Source organism: Mobula hypostoma, chromosome 6 (assembly GCF_963921235.1).
Source record: "Mobula hypostoma chromosome 6, sMobHyp1.1, whole genome shotgun sequence".
Lineage (NCBI taxonomy): Eukaryota > Metazoa > Chordata > Chondrichthyes > Myliobatiformes > Myliobatidae > Mobula > Mobula hypostoma.
In genome coordinates, this window is record NC_086102.1 from 93,100,913 (window position 1) to 93,121,198 (window position 20,286).

A 20,286-nucleotide genomic window follows, 5' to 3' on the forward strand; every position below is an offset into this window, starting at 1 on the left:
CTTACTCTCACCTAGTCCCACCGACCTGCACTCGGCCCATAACCACCCATTCCTTTCCTGTCCATATATCTATCCAATTTAACTTTAAACGACAACATCGAACTTGTCTCAACCACTTCTGCTGGAAGCTCGTTCCACACAGCTACCACTCTCTGAGTAAAGAAGTTCCCCCTCATGTTACCCCGAAACTTTTGCCCTTTAACTCTCAACTCATGTCCTCTTGTTTGAATCTCCCCCACTCTCAATGGAAAAAGCCTATACGTGTCAACTCTATCAATCCCCGTCATAATTTTAAACACCTCTATCAAGTCCCCCCTCAACCTTCTACGCTCCAAAGAATAAAGACCTAACTTGTTCAACTTTTCTCTGTAACTTAGGAGATGAAACCCAGGCAACATTTTAGTAAACCTCCTCTGTACTCTCTCAATTTTATTGACATCTTTCCTATAATTCGGTGACCAGAACTGTACACAATACTCCAAATTTGGCCTTACGAATGCCCTATACAATTTCAACATTATATCCCAACTCCTATACTCAATGTTCTGATTAATAAAGACCAGCATACCAAAAGCTTTCTTCACCACCCTATCCACATGAGATTCCACCTTCAGGGAACTATGCACCATTATTCCTAGATCCCTCTGTTCTACAGCATTCTTCAATGCCCTACCATTTACCATGTATGTCCTATTTTGATTAGTCCTACCAAAATGTAGCACCTCGCATTTTTCAGCATTAAACTCCATCTGCCATCTTTCAGCCCACTCTTCTAACTGTCGTAAATCTCTCTGCAAGCTTTGAAAACCTACTTCATCATCCACAACGCCACCTATCTTAGTATCATCTGCATACTTACTAATCCAATTTACCAATCTACCCCATCATCCAGATCATTAATATATATGACAAACAACATTGGACCCAGTACAGATCCCTGAGGCACACCGCTACACACCGTCCTCCAATCTGACACACAGTTATCCACCACTACTCTCTGGCGTCTCCCATCTAGCCACTGCTGAATCCATTTTACTACTTCCATATTAATGCCTAACGATTGAACCTTCCTAACTAACCTTCCGTGTGGAACCTTGTCAGAGGCCTTACTGAAGTCCATATAGACAACATCCACCACTTTACCCTTGTCAACTTTCTTAGTAACCTCATCAAAAAATTCAGTAAGATTTGTCGAACATGACCTTCCACACACAAATCCATGTTGACTGTTCCTAATCAGACCCTGTCTATCCAGATAATTATATATACCATCTCTAAGAATACTTTCCATCAATTTACCCACCACTGATGTCAAACTCACAAGCCGATAATTGCCAAGTTTACTCTTAGAACCCTTTTTAAACAATGGAACAACATGAGCAATACGCCAATCCTCCGGCACCATCCCTGTTTCTAATGACATTTGAAATATTTCTGTCAGAGCCCCTGCTATTTCCACACTAACTTCCCTCAAGGTCCTAGGGAGTATCTTGTCCGGACCCGGAGACTTATCCACTTTTATATTCCTTAAAAGCCCCAGTACTTCCTCTTCTTTAATTGTCATACTTTCCATAACTACCCTTCTTGTTTCCTTTACCTTACACCAGGGGTCCCCAACCTTTTTTGCACTGTTGACCGGTTTATTATTGACAATATTCTTGTGGACCAGCCGACCCCGGGGGGGGGGGGGGCGTTGGTGGGGGGTGGGGGGTTGTGTTACCAAAGGACAGGAGTAGCAGTCAAATACGTTGTGTTTACCCAGAGAAAGACTACAATGACCATGAAGCTTTGTGTAGGCACCAGTGCGCAAGTGTCTACCTGCCGATTTTTTTTCTGCGAACCGTTTTTGGCGATTCTGTTCGGGGGGTGGGGTGGGTGTTAATCACGACCGGAATATAGGTGATAAGTGGCTAATACACTCAATGTCGTTTCTAAAGGGGTTTAATCTAATGAATTTAATATTAAACACACAGCGCATATTTTGCTTGCATGAATATAGTGATAAGTCAATTATCAGGGGAGGACAGGATCGCTTGAAGTAAGTGTCGAACGAACTTCCAGTAGAAGTGGCAGAGGCAGGTTCGATATTACCATTTAAAGAAAAATTGGAAAGGTATATGGTCAGGAAAGGAACGGAGGGTTATGGGCTGAGTGCAGGTCAGTGGGACTAGGTGAGAGTAGCGTTGGGCACGGACTAGAAGGGCAGAGATGGCCTGTTTCCGTGCTGTAATTTTTATATGGTTATATAAGTAAGTCAATAGCATCATAACATTTTAAGTAACGTTTGGATATTAAACACACAGCACATATTTTCCCCGTATGAACATATAAAATCATTGCAACACACCAATATTGCTGAATCAGTGGGAGCCCTGGGCTTGTTTCCCTCCAACAACAGGGTCCTATCAAGGGGTGATGGGAGACAGCGATACTCGAACGGGGTTCCTTATGTCCAGTTTATTCCGCAATTTAGTTTTCGTTGCATTTGTTGCAGAAAACTCAGCTTCGCAGAAAAACGTTGGAAATGGAAGCAACGTTTTCAGTGCTTTTGTGGCTATCTCAGGATATTTAGCCTTGACTTTGATCCGGAATTCCGGCAGAGATGTTATGTCAAACATACTTTTCAGCCCGCCATCATTTGCAAGCTCAAGGAGTTGATCTCCTTCCCGCGTTGACATGGATGATGCGCGGGTAATGACCTCGCATGTGTAATGGCTCAACAGTGGGCGTGATAGGGAATGAGGAAAGGTGCAGCTGACTCATATCGCCAAATCATATCGTTTCGCCATGGCTCGGTACCGGTCCGTGGCCCAGTGGTTGGGGACCGCTGCCTTACAGAATTTAATATCCTTCTCCTTAGTGAATACCGAAGAAAAGAATTTGTTCAAAATCTCCCCCCATCTCTTTTGGCTCCGCACACAGCTGTCCACTCTTATTCTCCAATGGACCAATTTTATCCCTCACTATCCTTTTGCCACTAACATAACTGTAGAAACCCTATGGATTTATTTTCACCTTACTTGCCAAAGCAGCCTCATATTTTCTTTAAGCTTTTGTACTTTCTTTCTTAAGATTCTTTTTGCATTTTTTATATTCCTCGAGTACCTCATTAACTCCAAGCTGCCTATATTTATTGAAGAGTCCTCTCTTTTTCTGAACCAATTTTCCACTATCCCTTGAAAACCATTAAAAGATCTACAGATTTCAATTTCTGAGGACACTTGGAATAAAATATTTAAATTGGTTAATACCTCATCATTATGTGCCTGTCATTCCCTTCTACAAATTAAAGTGGTTCATAGAGCCCACATGACTAAAGATAAGCTGTCTCATTTTTATTGGGATGTATCTCCCTATTGTGATAGTTGTAATAATGGAGAAGCTTCACTAATCCATATGTTTTGGACTTGTCCGAGTCCTGAAAAATATTGGAAGGAAGTGTTCCAAACTTTTTCAGTGCTTTTTAAAGTAAATTTTAAACCTAATCCTTTGACTGCCTTATTTGGTATTGTTAGGAGGAAATGATATTATTTTGGAGACACATGATTTGCATATTTGGCCTTTATGTCTCTCACAGCCAGGAGGACATTGTTGCTGAAGTGGAAGGATGCCACTCCGCCTGCTCGTACTCACTGGTTACATGATGTTATGTCTTGCTTAAATTTAGAGAAGATTCGCTGTTCAATTTCTGAACCTAGACAAGATTTTTTTAACATTCTGGGGACCTTCTTTGAATTATTTTCAAAATCTTTGATTTGCTATTAAGCACAGATGTTGGCTAACAATATGTTTTACTATATGTTAAGGATTTTTTTCCTTTTCTTTAACCAAACAGCTGTTTTTTTCTTGTAGTGGGTTTAGATTTTTTGTATAATAAAATTATTTCTTTTCAATATTATGTTGTACTCTGTATTTTTTAATGTAAGAAATTAATAAAAATATTTAAAAAAAGAATACCTTCCAACAATTTTCCCACAACTGATGTCAGGCTCTCTGGCCTATAATTTCCTGGTTTATATGTAGACCCTTTCTTAAACAGCAGAAGAACGTTGACTATCCTCCAACCCTCTGGTCTCTCTCCTGTCGCAAAGGATGATCTAAATATCTACTTGGCCCTGGCAATTTTTGCACTTGCCTCCTGTTGGCTCTGAGGGAATACTTTTGTCCACCCTGATATGCTTCAGGATAGCCAATACCATCTCCTCTGTAATCTGTACAGGGTTCATGAAGTTGATTCTGTTTTGTCTCACTTCTATAGACTCTGTGTCCATCTCCTGAGTAAACAGAGATGCAAAACAAAAAGTATTTAAGATCTCCCCATCTGTTTTGGCTCCATACATGGATTACCATTCTGATCTTCCAGAGGACCAATTTTGTCCCTTGCATTTCTTTTGCTCCTAACATGTCTGTAGAACTCTTAGGATTCTCCTTCACCTTGTCTGCTGGAGCAACTTCACGTCTTCTTTTAGCCCTCCTGATTTCTTTCTCATCAAATGTTCTCTTGCATTTCTCATACTCCATAAGCACCTCGTTTGTTTGTACCTACGTGCCTATACCTGCTGTGCACCTCTGTTTTCTCTGAACCAGGGCCTCAATATCTCTTGGAAACTAAGGTTCCCTACGCTTGTTACCTTTACCTTTCATTTCATTTTGGTGGGCACATACAAGCTTTGTACTCTTAAAATTTCACTTTTGAAGTCCTCCCACTTACCAAGTACACCTTTGTAGAATCCACACTATCCCAATCCACACTTGCTAGATCATTTCTGTTAGTATCAAAATTACCCTTTCTCCTATTTGGAATCTCAACCCATGGATCAGACCTATCTTTTTGCATATTTACTTTAAAACTAATGGCATTGTGGTCGCTAGGTGCAGAGTGTTCCCCTACACAAACATTTGTCATCCGCCCTGTCTCATTCCCTAATCACAGATCCAGTATCGTACGTTCTCTGGTTGGACTTCTACATACTGATGAAGAAAACATTCCTGAACACACTTGATGAACTGTATCCCATCTAGTCCTTTGACAGTATGGGAGTCCCAGTCAATATGTATCATACAAAGTGCCAGCTTGAAAGGAATGTGTGAAGGATCTTTACATTTGTTCTTCCCTTCTAGAGCAAAGACAACACTGTGTTTTTTTTCCAACCTGGGGATCAATATGTGCCAGTGGGATTCATTAACATACCAGGACCAGTTGTGAGCTTGCAGTGGTCTCCACCTTCTCATGTATGTATTACGTTACATTCCATAACAGAATGAAATGAATTAACTGTTTTTATGTGAAAATTTCTTCAGCTTTCCTCATCTGTAACTTTAGTATCATTTCTATTATCTTGCTGTATTAGAGTGAATAAAAATGGAGTATTAAGGTCCAGATTGCCAAAAAACCTTGAAATAAATTCATTTCCTTTCTAACTCCTTGCTCTGTTCTTCTGTCTCCACCAACTGCTCCCTGTCGTATAACACTCTCCCATGTAATACAGGGAATATAACATCTGTATTTGCCTCTTGCCTTCTCACCATCCAGAGACCCAACCGGTCTTTCTGAGCGAAGCAGTTATTTGCTGGTAGTGCTTCTAATTTATCAAATTGTATTCAATGTTCAGAATATGGCCTCTTCTACAATGAGGGTGGTGGTGGCGAGGGGGAGGTGGAACTAATACAGGGTAGGTTATCACTTTGCAGAGCCTTGGTGTTTATATCAGAGGAGTGACCCTGAGCTTCTGATTGCCAGGCACATTAATTCCCCATATCACTTTCATTTTGATATTAGACATTTTTTTCTCTTTCTTCAGAGAAAGGACAAAGAATCAGCAAGAAAATTAGCACAGGATGATGGGCTGAGTCATAAATCGAAAAGATCACAAAACGTGATTAAATGTATGTGCATAAAATTCTTGTTTTTTAAAATTTTGTTATTTAACTATTGCATTTTAGGAGAAAAATACGTTACTTATATTTTGTGAAAATGGATATGTGGTTCAAGTGGCATGTCCAGAGCCGGAGGAAATAGACACAACTTTAACTTTTGAGATCCCCCTTCAGAAACAGTACTTCCATTTCAAGAGCATCAGATCCAGCATAGAGGTAATTTATGTATCACTTGATGGAGTAATCCCTAGCCTAACAAACTATAAAAACAAGGTACTCCAGGAAGAATGCAAGGTGACTGTGTCATCATATCTACTGAAGTGAAGAAGCCCTTTCCTCTCCTTCATTTCAGCGTTATCGCTCAGAAATTCAGTGTTGGCAAGCTTGTAATTTTCTGCTCCTTTGTTTCAACTTTTCTATCCTTGATATCTGAGATATGGGTCCATTACAAACTTCTGATGGGAACATCAGTAACTGATATGCCAAGGGGTTAGGCAGCCAACAGACAATCTTTTTCCTGTAAGAACTGATTCAGAATCAGTATCAGATTCAAATTAGTATGTTCTCATATACATCTCAATGTAATGAAATATCTTGTTTGTGTGAAGGTTACAGAGCGTTATAAAACAAAATGAAGAATGGGTCTGAAAGCTGATAAATTCCCAAGATGTGATGAACTACTACCCAAGGTTCTGAAAGAAGTGGCAATGCATTAGTTGTCATCTTCCAAAATTCAAAATAATTGATGTTTACAACATACTGTAATATAACAAATACAACCACAATATTTAACAAGGGAAGGCAAGGCAGTTATAGTTTAACATCACTGGTAGATAAATTACTAAAGGGGATTTTGAAGGATAAGATATAAATGCATTTGGAAAGGCAGTGGTTAATTAGGGATAGTCAATATGACTTTGTGTGTGGGAAACATGTCTTATGAATTTATTTGAAGAAGAAACCAAGAAAGTCAATGAAGGCTGGATTGTAGACGTGATTTAAGTAGTCTTCAATAAGGCTTTTAATAATGTTTTTATGGAAAGTTAGATAACATGGGATCTGAAAGAGCTAGCAAATTGGATACACATTAGACTTGATGGTAGGAAGCAGAGGGTGATGGTGGAAGGTTGTCTTTTGGATTGGAGGCCTATGACTAGTCTTTTTCAGATTTGGACTAGGCTCACTGCTCTTTGTTGTCTACATGAATGATTTGGATGAGAATATACAAGGCATGTTTAGTTAATTTCCAGGTGACTCAAACAGATGAAGATGGTTATCTGGATTTGCAGGGACAACTTGATCAGTTGAGTATTTGGGCTGAGGAATGGCAAATAGAGTATAATTTGGAAAATTATATGGTGTCGCATTTTGGGAAACAAATGATGGTAGAACTTTCATAGTGAACTGTGTGGGCCCTGGGGCATGCTGTAGAATATAGTGACCCAGGAGTGCCAAGTACATGGTTCCCTGAAAGTGATGTTGCAAGTAAGCAGGGTTTTGGTATGCTGGCCTTCATCGGTCAAGGCTCTGAGTATAGCAGTTGGTACATTAGTTTGCAGTTGTACAGGACATTAGTGCAGTCACATTTGGAATATTGTGTTTAACTTTAGTACTCTGCTGTAGGAAAGGTGCCATTAAGCTGGAAGGAGAGCAGAGATTTATGAGGATTTGCTGTGACTTGAGGGACTGAATTATGGAGAGAGGCTGAGCACATTGAGACTTAATTCCTTGGGGCATAGGAGACTAAAGAGTGATTTTACAGAAGTGTATACACTGTTGAGTTACATAGGATGAATGCATAGTCTTTTTTCAAGGATCGGGGGATCAAGAACCGGAGGCCATCGATTTAGGGTGTGAGGAGAGAGGAGAAGGACACCTGAGGGTCAACCTTTTTTACCCAGAGGGTGGTCCATAAATAGAATGAACTTCCAGAGGAAGTAGTTGAGGCAGGTACATTAACAATATTTGAAAGAAATCTGGATAGGTACACGGATGGGAAAGGTTTAGAGTAATGTGGGTCAAATTCAGGCAAATATTACTGGCATAAATGTTTATTTTTGTTAACGTGGGCCAGTGGACTGAAGGGCCCGTTTCTGTGCAGTGTGGTTCTATGATCATAACATGAAGAATAGACCAGTATGCTTGACCTCAGTAGGAGGAATGTGTTGAAATCTATTAAAGAAGATGCAACAAGGCAGAGAAAATAATGGTAGGATTGGGTAATGTGAAAATAGATTTATAACACAAAGATTATTAGATTAGATTAGATTAAATTCAACTTTAATGTCATTGTGCCAAGTACAGATACAAAGCCAATGAAATGCAATTAGCATCTGACCAGAAGTGGAAAAGAATAGTATTATTTACAAAATAACTGGGAATAAAAAGTAAGTGCTACAGCACACAAATATAAAAGTACTGAGACAGTACAATATGGCCGCAAAACTGCTTAGCACTGTGAAGTGAGGTTCAGCAGGGTCACAGCCTCAGGGAAGAAGCTCTTCCTGAGCCTGCTGGTGCTGGAGCAGAGGCTCCTGTAGTGCCTACTGGATGGGAGGAGAGTAAAAAGTCCACGATCAGGGTGAGATGCTTGATAATGATAATGCTTTTCGCCCTGCTCAGGCAGCGTTTATGGTAGATATTCTCAATGGTGGGCAATTGGGCGCTGATAATCCGCTGGGCAGTTTTCATCACCCGCTGGAATGCTTTCAATACGGGACAATTGCCATACCACACTGAGATGCAGTTGGTGAGTATGCTGTCAATGGTACAGCGGTAAAAGTCCGTCGGTATCCTGGGACAGAGGTGAGCTTTCTTGATGCTCTGCAGGCAACCTGCTAGTTTTCCAATGTTATAATAGAATAGATAAGGGCGAACTAGTGGAAATGTATATAGACCCATAGCAATTACCAAGTTCTTCTGTTGTTGCAGTTAATGATGCAGTAAATGTTGCTGCCAACAGTGAGATAAGCATAACATGAATAAATAAAGAAGGAAATAAGATCAGCTGCCACACCTCCTAGCTAATAGTTGTGCCAGAATTGTGATTGCTGTGTTATCTTCAAAGGTCCCTAGATTTCTTCTGCTGGCAGTTATACTAGCTGTGGGAAATTGGAAGAAAAGACAATAAATAGGAGTTCTTGAGGTGGCATGGTAACATTGTGGTTAACTTATAGAGCAGACAGCCAGATTTCTGGACCATTGATCCAGAGACAAGAGTTAGAATCAACCACTGCTGGAACTAATTTCAGATAATTAAATAAGCCAAGAAATATTCATAAAATATAGCAAGACTCAATAACAACAACCATGTAAATACTTGGTTTTAGGTAAACCAGTCTAGTTCACTAAATTCACTAAACCAGGGACAGCAGTTAGAATAATGCTTTGCGGTGCCAGTGATCAGGGTTCAATTCTTGCCACTGTCTAGTGCATTTTCATTTCTCCCCATGACTGTGTGGGTTTACTCCAGGCGCTCTGGTTTCCTTCCACATTCCAAAGATGTCCAGGTTACTAAGGGTTAATTAATTGTGCGCATGTTATATTGACCCCATAAGTGTGGCAATTCTTGAGGGCTGGCCCCAGCACGTCCTTGGACTGTATTAGTCGTTGACGCAAATGACAGATTCCACAATATTTTGATGCATATGTGACAAATAAAGCTAATGTTTAATCTTTTTAATGTATTTCAAAAAAAGAATTCTGCCAGTCTTTTCTGGTTTGACTTAAATGTGACTCAGGACTCACCAATGCTGTTGACTTCAGAATCAGGTTTATTATCACCAGCATGTGACGTGAAATTTGTTAACTTAACAGCAGCAGTTCAATGCAATACATAATCTAGCATAGAATAATAGAAAATAATAATAATAAATAAAATAAAAACAATAATAATAAATAAACAGGTAAATCAATTACGTATATTGAATAGATTTTTTTTAAATGTGCAAAAACAGAAATACTGTATATTTTTTAAAAAGTGAGGCAGTGTCCAAAGATTCGATGTCCATTTAGGAATCGGATGGCAGAGGGGAAGAAGCTGTTCCTGAATTGCTGAGTGTGTGCCTTCAGGCTTCTGTACTTCCTACCTGATTGTAATAGTGAGAAAAGGGCATGCCCTGGGTGCTGGATGTCCTTAATAATGGATGCTGCCTTTCTGAGACACCACTCCCTGAAGATGTTCTGGGTACTTTGTAGGCTCGTACCCAAGATGGACCTCACTAGATTTACAAACTTCTGTAGCTTCTTTTGGTCCTGTACAGTAGCCCCTCCATACCAGACAGTGATGCAGCTTGTCAGAATGCTCTCCACGGTACAACTATAGAAGTTTTTGAGTGGATTTGTTGACATGCCAAATCTCTTCAAACTCCTAATAAAGTATAGCTGTGTCTTGCCTTCTTTATAACTACATCGATATGTTGGGACCAGGTTAGATCTTCAGAGATCTTAACACCAGGAACTTGAAGCTGCTCACTCTCTCCACTTCTGATCCCTTTATGAGGATTGGTATGTGTTCCCTCGTCTTACCCTTCCTGAGGTCCACAATCAGCTCTTTTGTCTTACTGACGTTGCTGCGGCAGCATTTCACTAGTTGGCATATCTCACTCCTGTACACCCTCTCGTCACCACCTGAGATTCTACCAACAACGGTTGTATCGTCAGCAAATTTATAGATGGTATTTGAGCTATGCCTACCCACACAGTTGTGTGTATATAGAGAGCAGAGCAGTGGGCTAAGCACACACCCCTGAGGTGCACCAGTGTTGATCATCAGCGTTATCACCAAATCACACAGATGGTGGTCGTCCAGTTAGGAAGTGGAGGATCCAATTGCAGAGGGAGGTACAGAGGCCCAGGTTCTGCAACTTCTCAATCAAGATTGTGGGAACGATGGTATTAAATGCTGAGCTATTGTTGATGAATACAGGATTCCCCCGCCATCCAAAGGTAGAGCGTTCCTATGAAACGGTTTGTAAGCTGAAATGTCGTAAAGCGAAGAAGCAATGACCATTTATATGGGAAAATTTTGTGAGCATTCGCAGACCCAAAAATAACCTACCAAATCATGCCAAATAACACATAAAACCTAAAATAACGGTAACATATAGTAAAAGCAGGAATGATATGATAAATACACAACCTATATAAAGTAGAAATACTTCTCTACAACAATTGCCTGCACAGATCTCCGTAGTGAAAATCTCACGCAAGCGCTCTCGGCAGAAAATCTCACGCATGCGCTGTTGGCATAAACGCACTCTGCAGTAACCTTTAAACTATGAAGCTGCCAAATAACACGTAAATATACACAGCCTATATAAAGTAGAAATAATGTATGTACAGTGTCGTATCACTTACCGGAATTGGGAAAACAGTGCCGAGCACACTGATGATGGTGTGTCAGACTGAGTCGTCGCAGGTTGGGGTGGTGCAGTGGCCCCCACCCTCCGGGCCGCCGACCCAATACAATGCCGCGAAGAACACAGCGGTAGCCAGGAGGCGCAGCACATCCTTAAGAAAAAATCCGAAATAAGCATGCTAATTAATTAGGTGCTGCCTGGCACCTAATTGTCAGCCCAGATCAGTGCCGATTGCCGATTGCATCGCCTCTGTTCTGGGCTGACAATTACGCGCTAGGCGGCACCTAATTAATTAGCATGTTTATCTCGGCTTTTTTCTTAAAGATGTGCTGTGTGCCTCCCGGCTACCGCTGCATTCTCCGCAAATCGGTACAGTATCTGTCCGGGGCCCGGAGGTTGGGGTGATGGGACACGAGGGTGTCATCTCATAATCGATCAGGGCAGGCAGCTCATCTTCTCCTATGACTGCCCGCCTTGATATCGAAGGTCGAGGTTCATCGTCTGCTGTGGCTGATGTGGAAGGCTTGCTTGACTGCTGAGCCTCTCGCATTTTTCTATCATACAGTTCTTCGTAAGCACTCAAATCATCCTGCAAATATCCCCTAAACCTACGTATCCTTTCAAAATTAAAGTCGTACTTTATTATTGCAGCGAAAATCTCACGCAGTTGCTTCACTTTCACTACTGCATTCGGTTTTGATTGTTATCCTTTCCTCTTCCAATTGCATCAGCTCTTCATCTATCAGTTCTTGGTCATGGGATGCCAAAACCTCTTCAACATCATCTTCGTCAGCTTCCACAAGCCAAACTCACTTCGTCCTTGCTTCGTTTACCACAATCGAAACGCTTAATTATGTCTAGTTTTAGGCTAAGTGTAACACCCTTATGAGCTTTTCCAGGCTTTTCCGACACCTTAGAACTCATCTTGCTAATGGCTGCTCAATGCAACGTGCTTAAGCAATGCTGTTCCGAATCTGGGGGAGAGCGGCTGCTCGGGCACATGCTGCCTTTTATCACGTACTGATTTTTTATCGTGCGCTGCCTTTCTTCGTAACAGTGAAAACACCTTCTGAAAGCGAAAATGGTACTAATGTAGGTCTTTCGTAACAGTGAGGTTTCGTAAAGCGAACGTTCGAAAAGCGGGGGACACCTGTAGCATCCTGACGTGGTGTTTATGTTGTCCTGGTGGTCTAAAGCCGTGTGGAGAGCCATTGAGATTGTGTCTGCCATTGTCCTATTGTGGCGATAGGCAAATTGCAATGGGTTCAGGTCTTTGCTGAGGCAGGAGTTCATTCTAGTCACAACTCACCTCTCAAAGCATTTCATCACTGTCGATGGGAGTGCTACTGGGTGATAGTCATTAAGGCAGCCCACATTATTCTTCTTTAGCTCTGGTATAATTGTTGCCTTTTTGAAGCAAGTGGGAACTTCCGCTCATAGCAGTGAGAGGTTGAAATTGTCCTTGAATACTCCCGCTAGTTGATTGGCACAGGTTTTCAGAGCCTTACCAGGTACTCCATCGGGACTCTCTGCCTTGCGAGGGTTCACCCTCTTTAAAGACAGCCTAACATTGGCCTCTGAGACGGAGATCACAGGGTCATCAGGCGCAGCAGGGATCTTCACAGCTGTAGTTGTGTTCTCCTTTTCAAAGCGTGCATAGAAGGCGCTGTGTTCATCTGGCAATGAAGCATCACTGCCATTCATGTTATTGGGTTTCGGTTTGTAGGAAGTAATGTCTTGCAGACCCTGCCAGAGTTGCAAACTTTTAACTTTCTTCTCATTCCAGCAGCAGTGGAGATGGACGATAAATGTTGGTATTGTAGTAATGTTCACATCCGATGAATAAATGTCAAAAAATTATCATCAGGATCTTGTATTCCACAGAGGAGACACGAGACTGCAGATGCCGGAATCTGGAGCAACATAAGAGACACTGGAGAAATACAGTGAGGGGGGAATGGAGAGTCAACATTTTGGGTCAAGACCCTCATCATGAATCCAGATGAAAGGTCTCAATCAGAAAGGCTGATGATCCATTTCTCTTCAGCGATGCTGTCTGACCCACTAGGTTGCTTCAGAGCCTCTTGTGTTGTTGCTGCTGCTTTATACAGGACTGTTGAGTATATCCACGATCAAGGGATGAAGGTTCCTTAAATTTCTTATCAGTACAGGTGTATTATTACCTCTGTCAAACAATAAGCTATAACACCTGTAGTTTTACTCTCACCTCCTGCTACATCATGGCTTTTTTCATTGATTTGTGATGCTTTCTGGGCAGAGGGATGGCTGATGTCAGTCAAAAATAGTAATCCAAAGGCGTTATTGTGGGGATGCATGCTGAGGTAATTAATATCTGTATTTCTAATTGATGATCTTACATATGTGTTGGGATAGAGGAACAAAGAGATTAATCGGAGAGAGGAAGTAAAGGAGCAAAAAGAGAAGGAAAAGCAAGAGCGGCTCAAAAAACAGAAAGAAATGGAAGAAGAAAATCAAGGTTTGGCCATTGAAGAAGAGGAAGAGGAGGAAGAGGAGGAACTCCCAATGATTTACATCCCCATTCAGCCTAGTCCTATATTGTGTGGTTTCTATTCAAAGCCAAACACTTTCTGGTTATCTATGGTAAGTCTTATTGCTCAGAAACAAGGATTGGTCAGTTTTGCTGCAGAAAAGTTTAAGATGGTTTTGATAGAGAAATAAAGAAAGTTTGTCTAAGTGTTTTACAACAATGAAGTGCTTTGGAAAACTAGACTGTAGGAAATGAAGCAGCCATTTTGTATACCACAAGCTGATCAGACTGCCAAGTGGTAGGAAATACCAATCTGCTTTTGTTGGTGTTGGTTTACAAAACACTGATTATAACACCCCTGAGCTTCAAAATAATATGTAAGGATCTTTTACATCTACCTCATAGGGGCTTTGGATTAAAGTTCACATGAAAATTAACATTTCTGATCATTCATGATTCCTTCAATGCTGTAGTGAAGAAATGGAGTTGGGTAGATATATGGTACATAAATTGTCAATCATCCCATTCAGAGTTAGCACAGATGTAATAGGTCTAATTATCTTTTGCTACACACCAATCTCCTGCCATGACACCGACCTCCAATCCACCCTTCTCCAGAGCCACGAGATCTCGGCCCTCCGAAGGTGAGCGAAACTCTTAGGCCAAGCCCTTGGCATGCTGAACAACGGCTATTCGTGAAACCCCGAGTGCGGGTCCCATTCCCACAAAGAACCATAGTCAGTATGTAACTCCAGGTAAGGGTCCTCAAAAGAACCCTGAAAGGGAAAAATAGAGATATTAAAAATGGAAATAGAGCTGTTTCCGAAGATGTAAGCAAAGGAGTTGCCGTTAAGCGCCTCCTAAGCTCCTCCTGATTTTGTTTGTTGCCTCTGCATTTGCTGTCATATTAACTAAGCTTTACAATGTTTCTTTGCAAGGATGAAATGAAATAGGTAAGATCTGTACCTGAGTCAGAAAATATGTCATTTGTCATAAGCTTGGGCATATTCTGCTTATGTGTATAATTATGATTTCTATTGCATTTCTGTGGATGTTAGAGCCGCAGAATTCAAGGAATGGAAAAAAGTGTAGATGTTTGGGAGGAATTCAATAGGAAAGATGAAGTATGATTTCAGAGAGGGATTTGAAAATATCAATGAATATGTTAAAACTAAGACATTGACAAAACAGGAACCAGTGCAGATCACTGACCAAAAGGGTGTGGATGAATGTAAATTAGTGAACCTAGAATATGTTAATTGAGTTTTGGATCAGCTCATGTTTATTTGAGATGGCAAATGGGAGGTTAGCACATATGGAGAGTTGATGCATGACAATGAGACCTACTTTTGAGCTTGCATTGATAAGGATCTTGGGCTCCTCACCCTTGTGACAGTTGATACTAATAGTGACTAGTATTTAGCTTTTTACTCTTGCATCCAGCTACAAGATAGCTGATATTCCAGTGCAGGAAGGAGTCAAATGTCTCAATGACATGGGTAAACGGTATGGAAATTGATCTGGTGTGTAATGGAAGCAGACTTTATAGGTGGGTTTGAAAGGTTTTGGGCCAGTTGGCTTGAAACCTTATTGACTATCTTTAATGTACTTTTTCAGGGCGATTATGATTGTGGCTATCTCTACCATTGTAAATTCGCAGATGATCCGAGAATTAGTGAGGACAGCTCCAAGAGTGAGGAAGAGCCATTTGCTTTCATAGCAATTGAAGATGCAACTGAAAACCCAATCAGAAAAATGATATTCAAGTAGGCCATGCTAAACAGTAATTCAACTCTTACCTAAATTAATAATTCAACATCTAAGTGTATAGCCCTAAACTATATGTGGTACTTCAACTTTGGTCTTACTAGAATTTTTTCAAAAACAGATTCAACATTCAATCTTGACTTTTATACAACTTGCACTTGTTTGTCATCCATAACATAGTGGAACACCCCTAAAGGCTGATTTATATTTGAGTGTACTAGCTTAGCCTGTAGCCTACGCAAGTGGGCTACTCCGTTGTGAGCATTTATACTTGTGCGTTGATGTGTCTGCAATTCACCGCCAAAACGCTAGTTGGCGGTGGGGTTTCTATGCCACTATGTTGAGTTTCTTCATGTTGAAACTCAACACAAAGAAACTCAAACTTCAAACAATGGCGACTGAAACTGAAGGAGGGTGAATCTTCTGTGCCTGTCCGGTCACTGAGAGACATGGACGAGGAAATGCATTTCAAATATTTTCAGATGTCGGCAGGTAGATTTGACAATTTGGTTCATCATCTCCAACCATTTATTTCGTACCAGTGTACGCACAGTGTACTCAGAGACTGGCAATCACCATTCGAGTTTTAGCTTCAGGTGGAAGTTAACAGGCTGTAGCAGCTAGCTACAAACTGGCGTCAAGCACAGGGTCCTCCATAATTTCGGAGGTCTGTAAAGCTTTATGGAAAGCATTGCAGCCAGAGTTCCTTCCCTGCCCTTCAGTCCAATGGGAAGCTATTGCAGCGTAGGAGGAAATGCGATGCTACCAAGCGGACCAATCACAGTTGTTTTGGTCTGCGCCGCCGCGATGCGTAGTTACATTTTGGGAGAGGTGCGCGTTAGGCTACGGCGTAGGGTTCGGCGTAGATAACAGCGTAGGGTGCGCGGCTACACCGTACCTACGGCATACATTTGACGCACAAAGGTAAATCGGCCTTAAGACAGATAACAGAATGTTATCAAACAAGAACTATTATGAGGCAAAATTATGCATCTTTTAAACAGAAAGGGTAAAGAGGGAGAATTTTCAGAACATGGTGGTTAATCAGCTGAACCATGCTTGCCTATCCTAGGATTATTAAAGTTAAAGATTCACAGAAGGTGAGGGATGAAGAACTGTACAAACCTTAGAGCTGGGGTTTCCAACCTTTTTTATGCCATGGACCCCATCATTAACTGTGGGGTCTATAGACCCCAAGTTGGGAACTCCTGCCTTAGAGGATGAAGTAACAGGGAGAGGCAAACACGTGATATTGGAAGTATTTATACTTCACAAAAGGTAGTCCAAAGGGAACTTCTGACCATTGTTTCAACAGGCGACTTAGAAAATAATGAAGAGAAGATATTTTTTATATTTTAGTAGTTGTTTTTAGTATGGTAATTACCTGATTGAACCATAGTGTTACTGACAACTCCCAGATCATATAGTTCCGTTGTATTTGGTTTGAATTGTTTTGCAGAGTACTAAAGAACATTGCTTTCATGCATTAATGTGTTAATTCTTGGGCATTACAAAAAGTAATTAAAATATGAATCAGATTGGTCCCTGCTAATTGGCTTAAATGGTAACACCCAAAAGAAGCATTCCCAAGTTCAATCCCACCACAAAAAGAGAACAGGAAAATGGTGAGGGAGTCTCATGCTGGTGATAAAACTTCATGCTTATATTCATATCATTTTAGCTTAAATCCAGCTTTAACTCATCAATTAAAACAATACTTTTGTAACCACAATGACATGAAAACGTGTGGTGTGCCAGCAATTAATATGAGATTCACACACAGAGAGTGGTGAATCTGTGGAATTCTCTGCCACAGGAAACAGTTGAGGCCAGTTCATTGGCTATATTTAAGAGGGAGTTAGATATGGCCCTTGTGACTAAAGGAATCGGGGGTATGGAGAGAAAACAGGTACAGGGTTTTGAGTTGGATGATCAGCCATGTTCGTACTGAATGGCGGTGCAGGCTCGAAGGGCCGAATGGCCTACTCCTGCACCTATTTTCTATGTTTCTATGAGAGTACATAAAGTAGCTATTCCTTCCAATATGAGATGTAACTGTTAATGAAAGAATGAAAAAGCTGTATTTAGTTTAGTTTCAATGTGGATGCACTCTTTACAGTGCAAAGACAACACAACTAGTCCAAAGATACTCACTTGCACTTCTTTTTGTTCAAGTTCTGAAAAGGACCTTCTATTTTGTGGCATGGAAGATGGAGCTGTGCGAGTATATCCTCTTAAGCCAAATGATTACAAACTGAAATCCATGCAAGGATTCTGGAGTCTGAATGTACATGATAATGATTATGGCCACATCAATCAAATCTGTATCAGTCACAATGAACAGTTTCTGCTCACGTGTGGGGCTGATAGCAACATCTTTGCCTTTGCTATTCTTCCTCAAGAGGAACTTGGTGAATTAATGAGAGGAAAGCGAGCCCTTGTGCCAATTCCTAGGGTAAGTTCAATGTAATGATTTATAATTGTAAATTATGACTGCTGTTTTCCAATTATGACCAAGCTCAAGCCCACCACAAATTCCATTTTTATGGATTTCCAGTTTGCAGCACAGACTAAGTAGGTATTTGCTGTTGCAGTATAAGTGGCACTGGCATTAGTTGTGAAATTTATTGTTTTGCAACAGCAGTACATTGCAATACATAATAACAGTAATAATTAAAAATTACAACAAGATGTGCAAAAAGAGAGCAAAAAAATGGTGAGGTAGTGTTCATGGGTTCATTGTCCATTCAGAAATCTGATGGCAGAGGGGAAGAAGCTATTCTTGAAATATTGAGTGCGTGTCTTTAGGCTCCTTAGGATCCCTTAAGAACGAGGATGACACACTTTCACTCCAATTTTCTGGGTGTGAGCTGACAAATGAGGACAATGTGGGAACTGCAGACTCTTCCACAGGAAGTGTTTGAAGAGATAGTTGAGTGAGTAGTGTTTGAGGTGGTGTGGCAGTGGATGTCAGATTAGATGGCAACCTCTTTGACATCAGGAGGCTCTATGCAACCACCCAAATCCATAGAGGGTGGGTCCTGGAGCTGCAGTATGCAGACGACTGTGCTCTTGTGGCCCATACTCCGGAGGATCTTCAGACTGTCCTTGCTGTGGCGGTGAGAGCGTACAGCAGGATGGGGCTGACTGTCAATACCACCAAGACAGAAGTGGTTTGCCAATGGAGTACCAGTGTCCCACCCACTCTACCTGCCTTCACTGTTAGTGATGAAAAGCTGTCAGTAGTGCCATCTTTCAAATATCTGGGAGCATTCTCTCTGAGGATAGCGGCATTGACAACGACATTCAGAGCCACTTTAGACAGGCATCAGCTGCCTTTGGGAGACTTCAGCGTAGAGTCTTTCAGAACAGGAGCCTTTGTCCCTCCACAAAAGTCGCCGTATACCAAGCAGTCTGTGTCACCAACCTCCTTTATAGCTGTGAAGCTTGGGTAACCTACAGCCGTCACATCAAGTCCTTGGAACGCTTCCACATAAGCTGCCTCCAGCGCATCCTGGGAATTACCTGGCATGAGCGGGTGCCTCACATTGAAATACTTATAAAGACCAACTGTAGAAGTATTGAGGCCACGATCACCCAGCATCAGCTACAGTGGCTGGGGCACGTGATAAGGATGCCCCCATGTCAGCTACCCCGTAGAGTGTTATATGGCCAACTACATCATGGTCAACACTCAGCTGGAGGGCTGAAGAAGCACTAAAAGGATCAGATGAAGAATGCTTTAAGGAAGTGCAAGATCAGACCCGAGGACCTGGACGATGTTGCTGCTGACCGTACCACTTGGCGGCAGCTGTGTAGGGTCGAGGTTCGTATTCTGGAGATGAAAAGAACAACCAGAAGACAGCAGAAGAGAGCCAGGAGAAATTCAGCCATGGTTGCTACCACTACCACAACCACATATACATGTCCCACCTGCAATAGAGCTTGTGGGTCCAGGATAGGACTGTATAGTCATCAAAGATCTCACCGTTAAAGGAGTGGACGTCGTCATCGGATTTTGATGGACAACCGAAGAGAGAGAGAGAGTTTCTTCAACCTTTTACACAGGGCTGCTGTATGCTCCTGATGCACAGAGTTGACATCCTTGGTATCAGCTGAATGTATTGCCTTTGCTTTAAGTGGCCACGGGCCAGAGATTCCTAAGAATCAATGAAATTTTTTTGTTTTTCAAACAGACTTTGAGGTGTCAATTCAGTATTTAGGGCTTCAGTGCAGGAGAGAATCAGAATCAGGTTTACTATCACTGACTTACAGTACATTCTGAAACTTCTTGTTTTCTGGCAGCAGTACAGAGCAATACATGAAAAATCACTATGTTACTAGAAGAAAAATAAAAATAAAAAAGTGCAAAAAGAGAGCAAATTAGTGAGATAATATTCATGGGTTCATGGGTTGTTCAGAAAGCTGATGGAAGAGGAAAAAAAGCTGTTCTTAAAATGTTGGGTGGAGTGGATTGGACTTTTCCCAATACTGTCAGTGTTCCAAACCTGAAATGTATGGGAGGCTTTGACACGGCCCTCTAACTGCCTCAAACCAGTGGCCAAAGAGCTTCCCAAATCACAAATAAGTGGACTTGATGTTTATTATGCAACAACTCCATGACAGAAGGAGGGAGAACACCAACATCTTTGTCAATTTCCCTAAAGCCTCTGTCAACAGAAGAGAGCTCACTTCTCAAATTCTGTTTTTCTCCATCTGTGTTTGCTTCACTATGGTATGCAAGCCAACAGGTTCACCATAAAGCCAATCTCG

General features: G+C 41.4%; 1 protein-coding gene across 1 annotated transcript in view; it reads left to right on the forward strand.

Annotated features, from left to right (window-relative positions):
- Nucleotides 1-20,286, forward strand: part of LOC134348205 (cilia- and flagella-associated protein 44) — a 235,486-nt gene that overhangs the window by 92,329 nt on the left and 122,871 nt on the right. Inside the window, exons 14-18 of the mRNA XM_063051223.1 lie at nucleotides 5,122-5,232; nucleotides 5,944-6,093; nucleotides 13,632-13,859; nucleotides 15,364-15,512; nucleotides 17,689-17,968. Coding sequence (XP_062907293.1) covers nucleotides 5,122-5,232; nucleotides 5,944-6,093; nucleotides 13,632-13,859; nucleotides 15,364-15,512; nucleotides 17,689-17,968 — 918 coding nt within the window. The remainder of the gene's footprint in view (nucleotides 1-5,121; nucleotides 5,233-5,943; nucleotides 6,094-13,631; nucleotides 13,860-15,363; nucleotides 15,513-17,688; nucleotides 17,969-20,286) is intronic.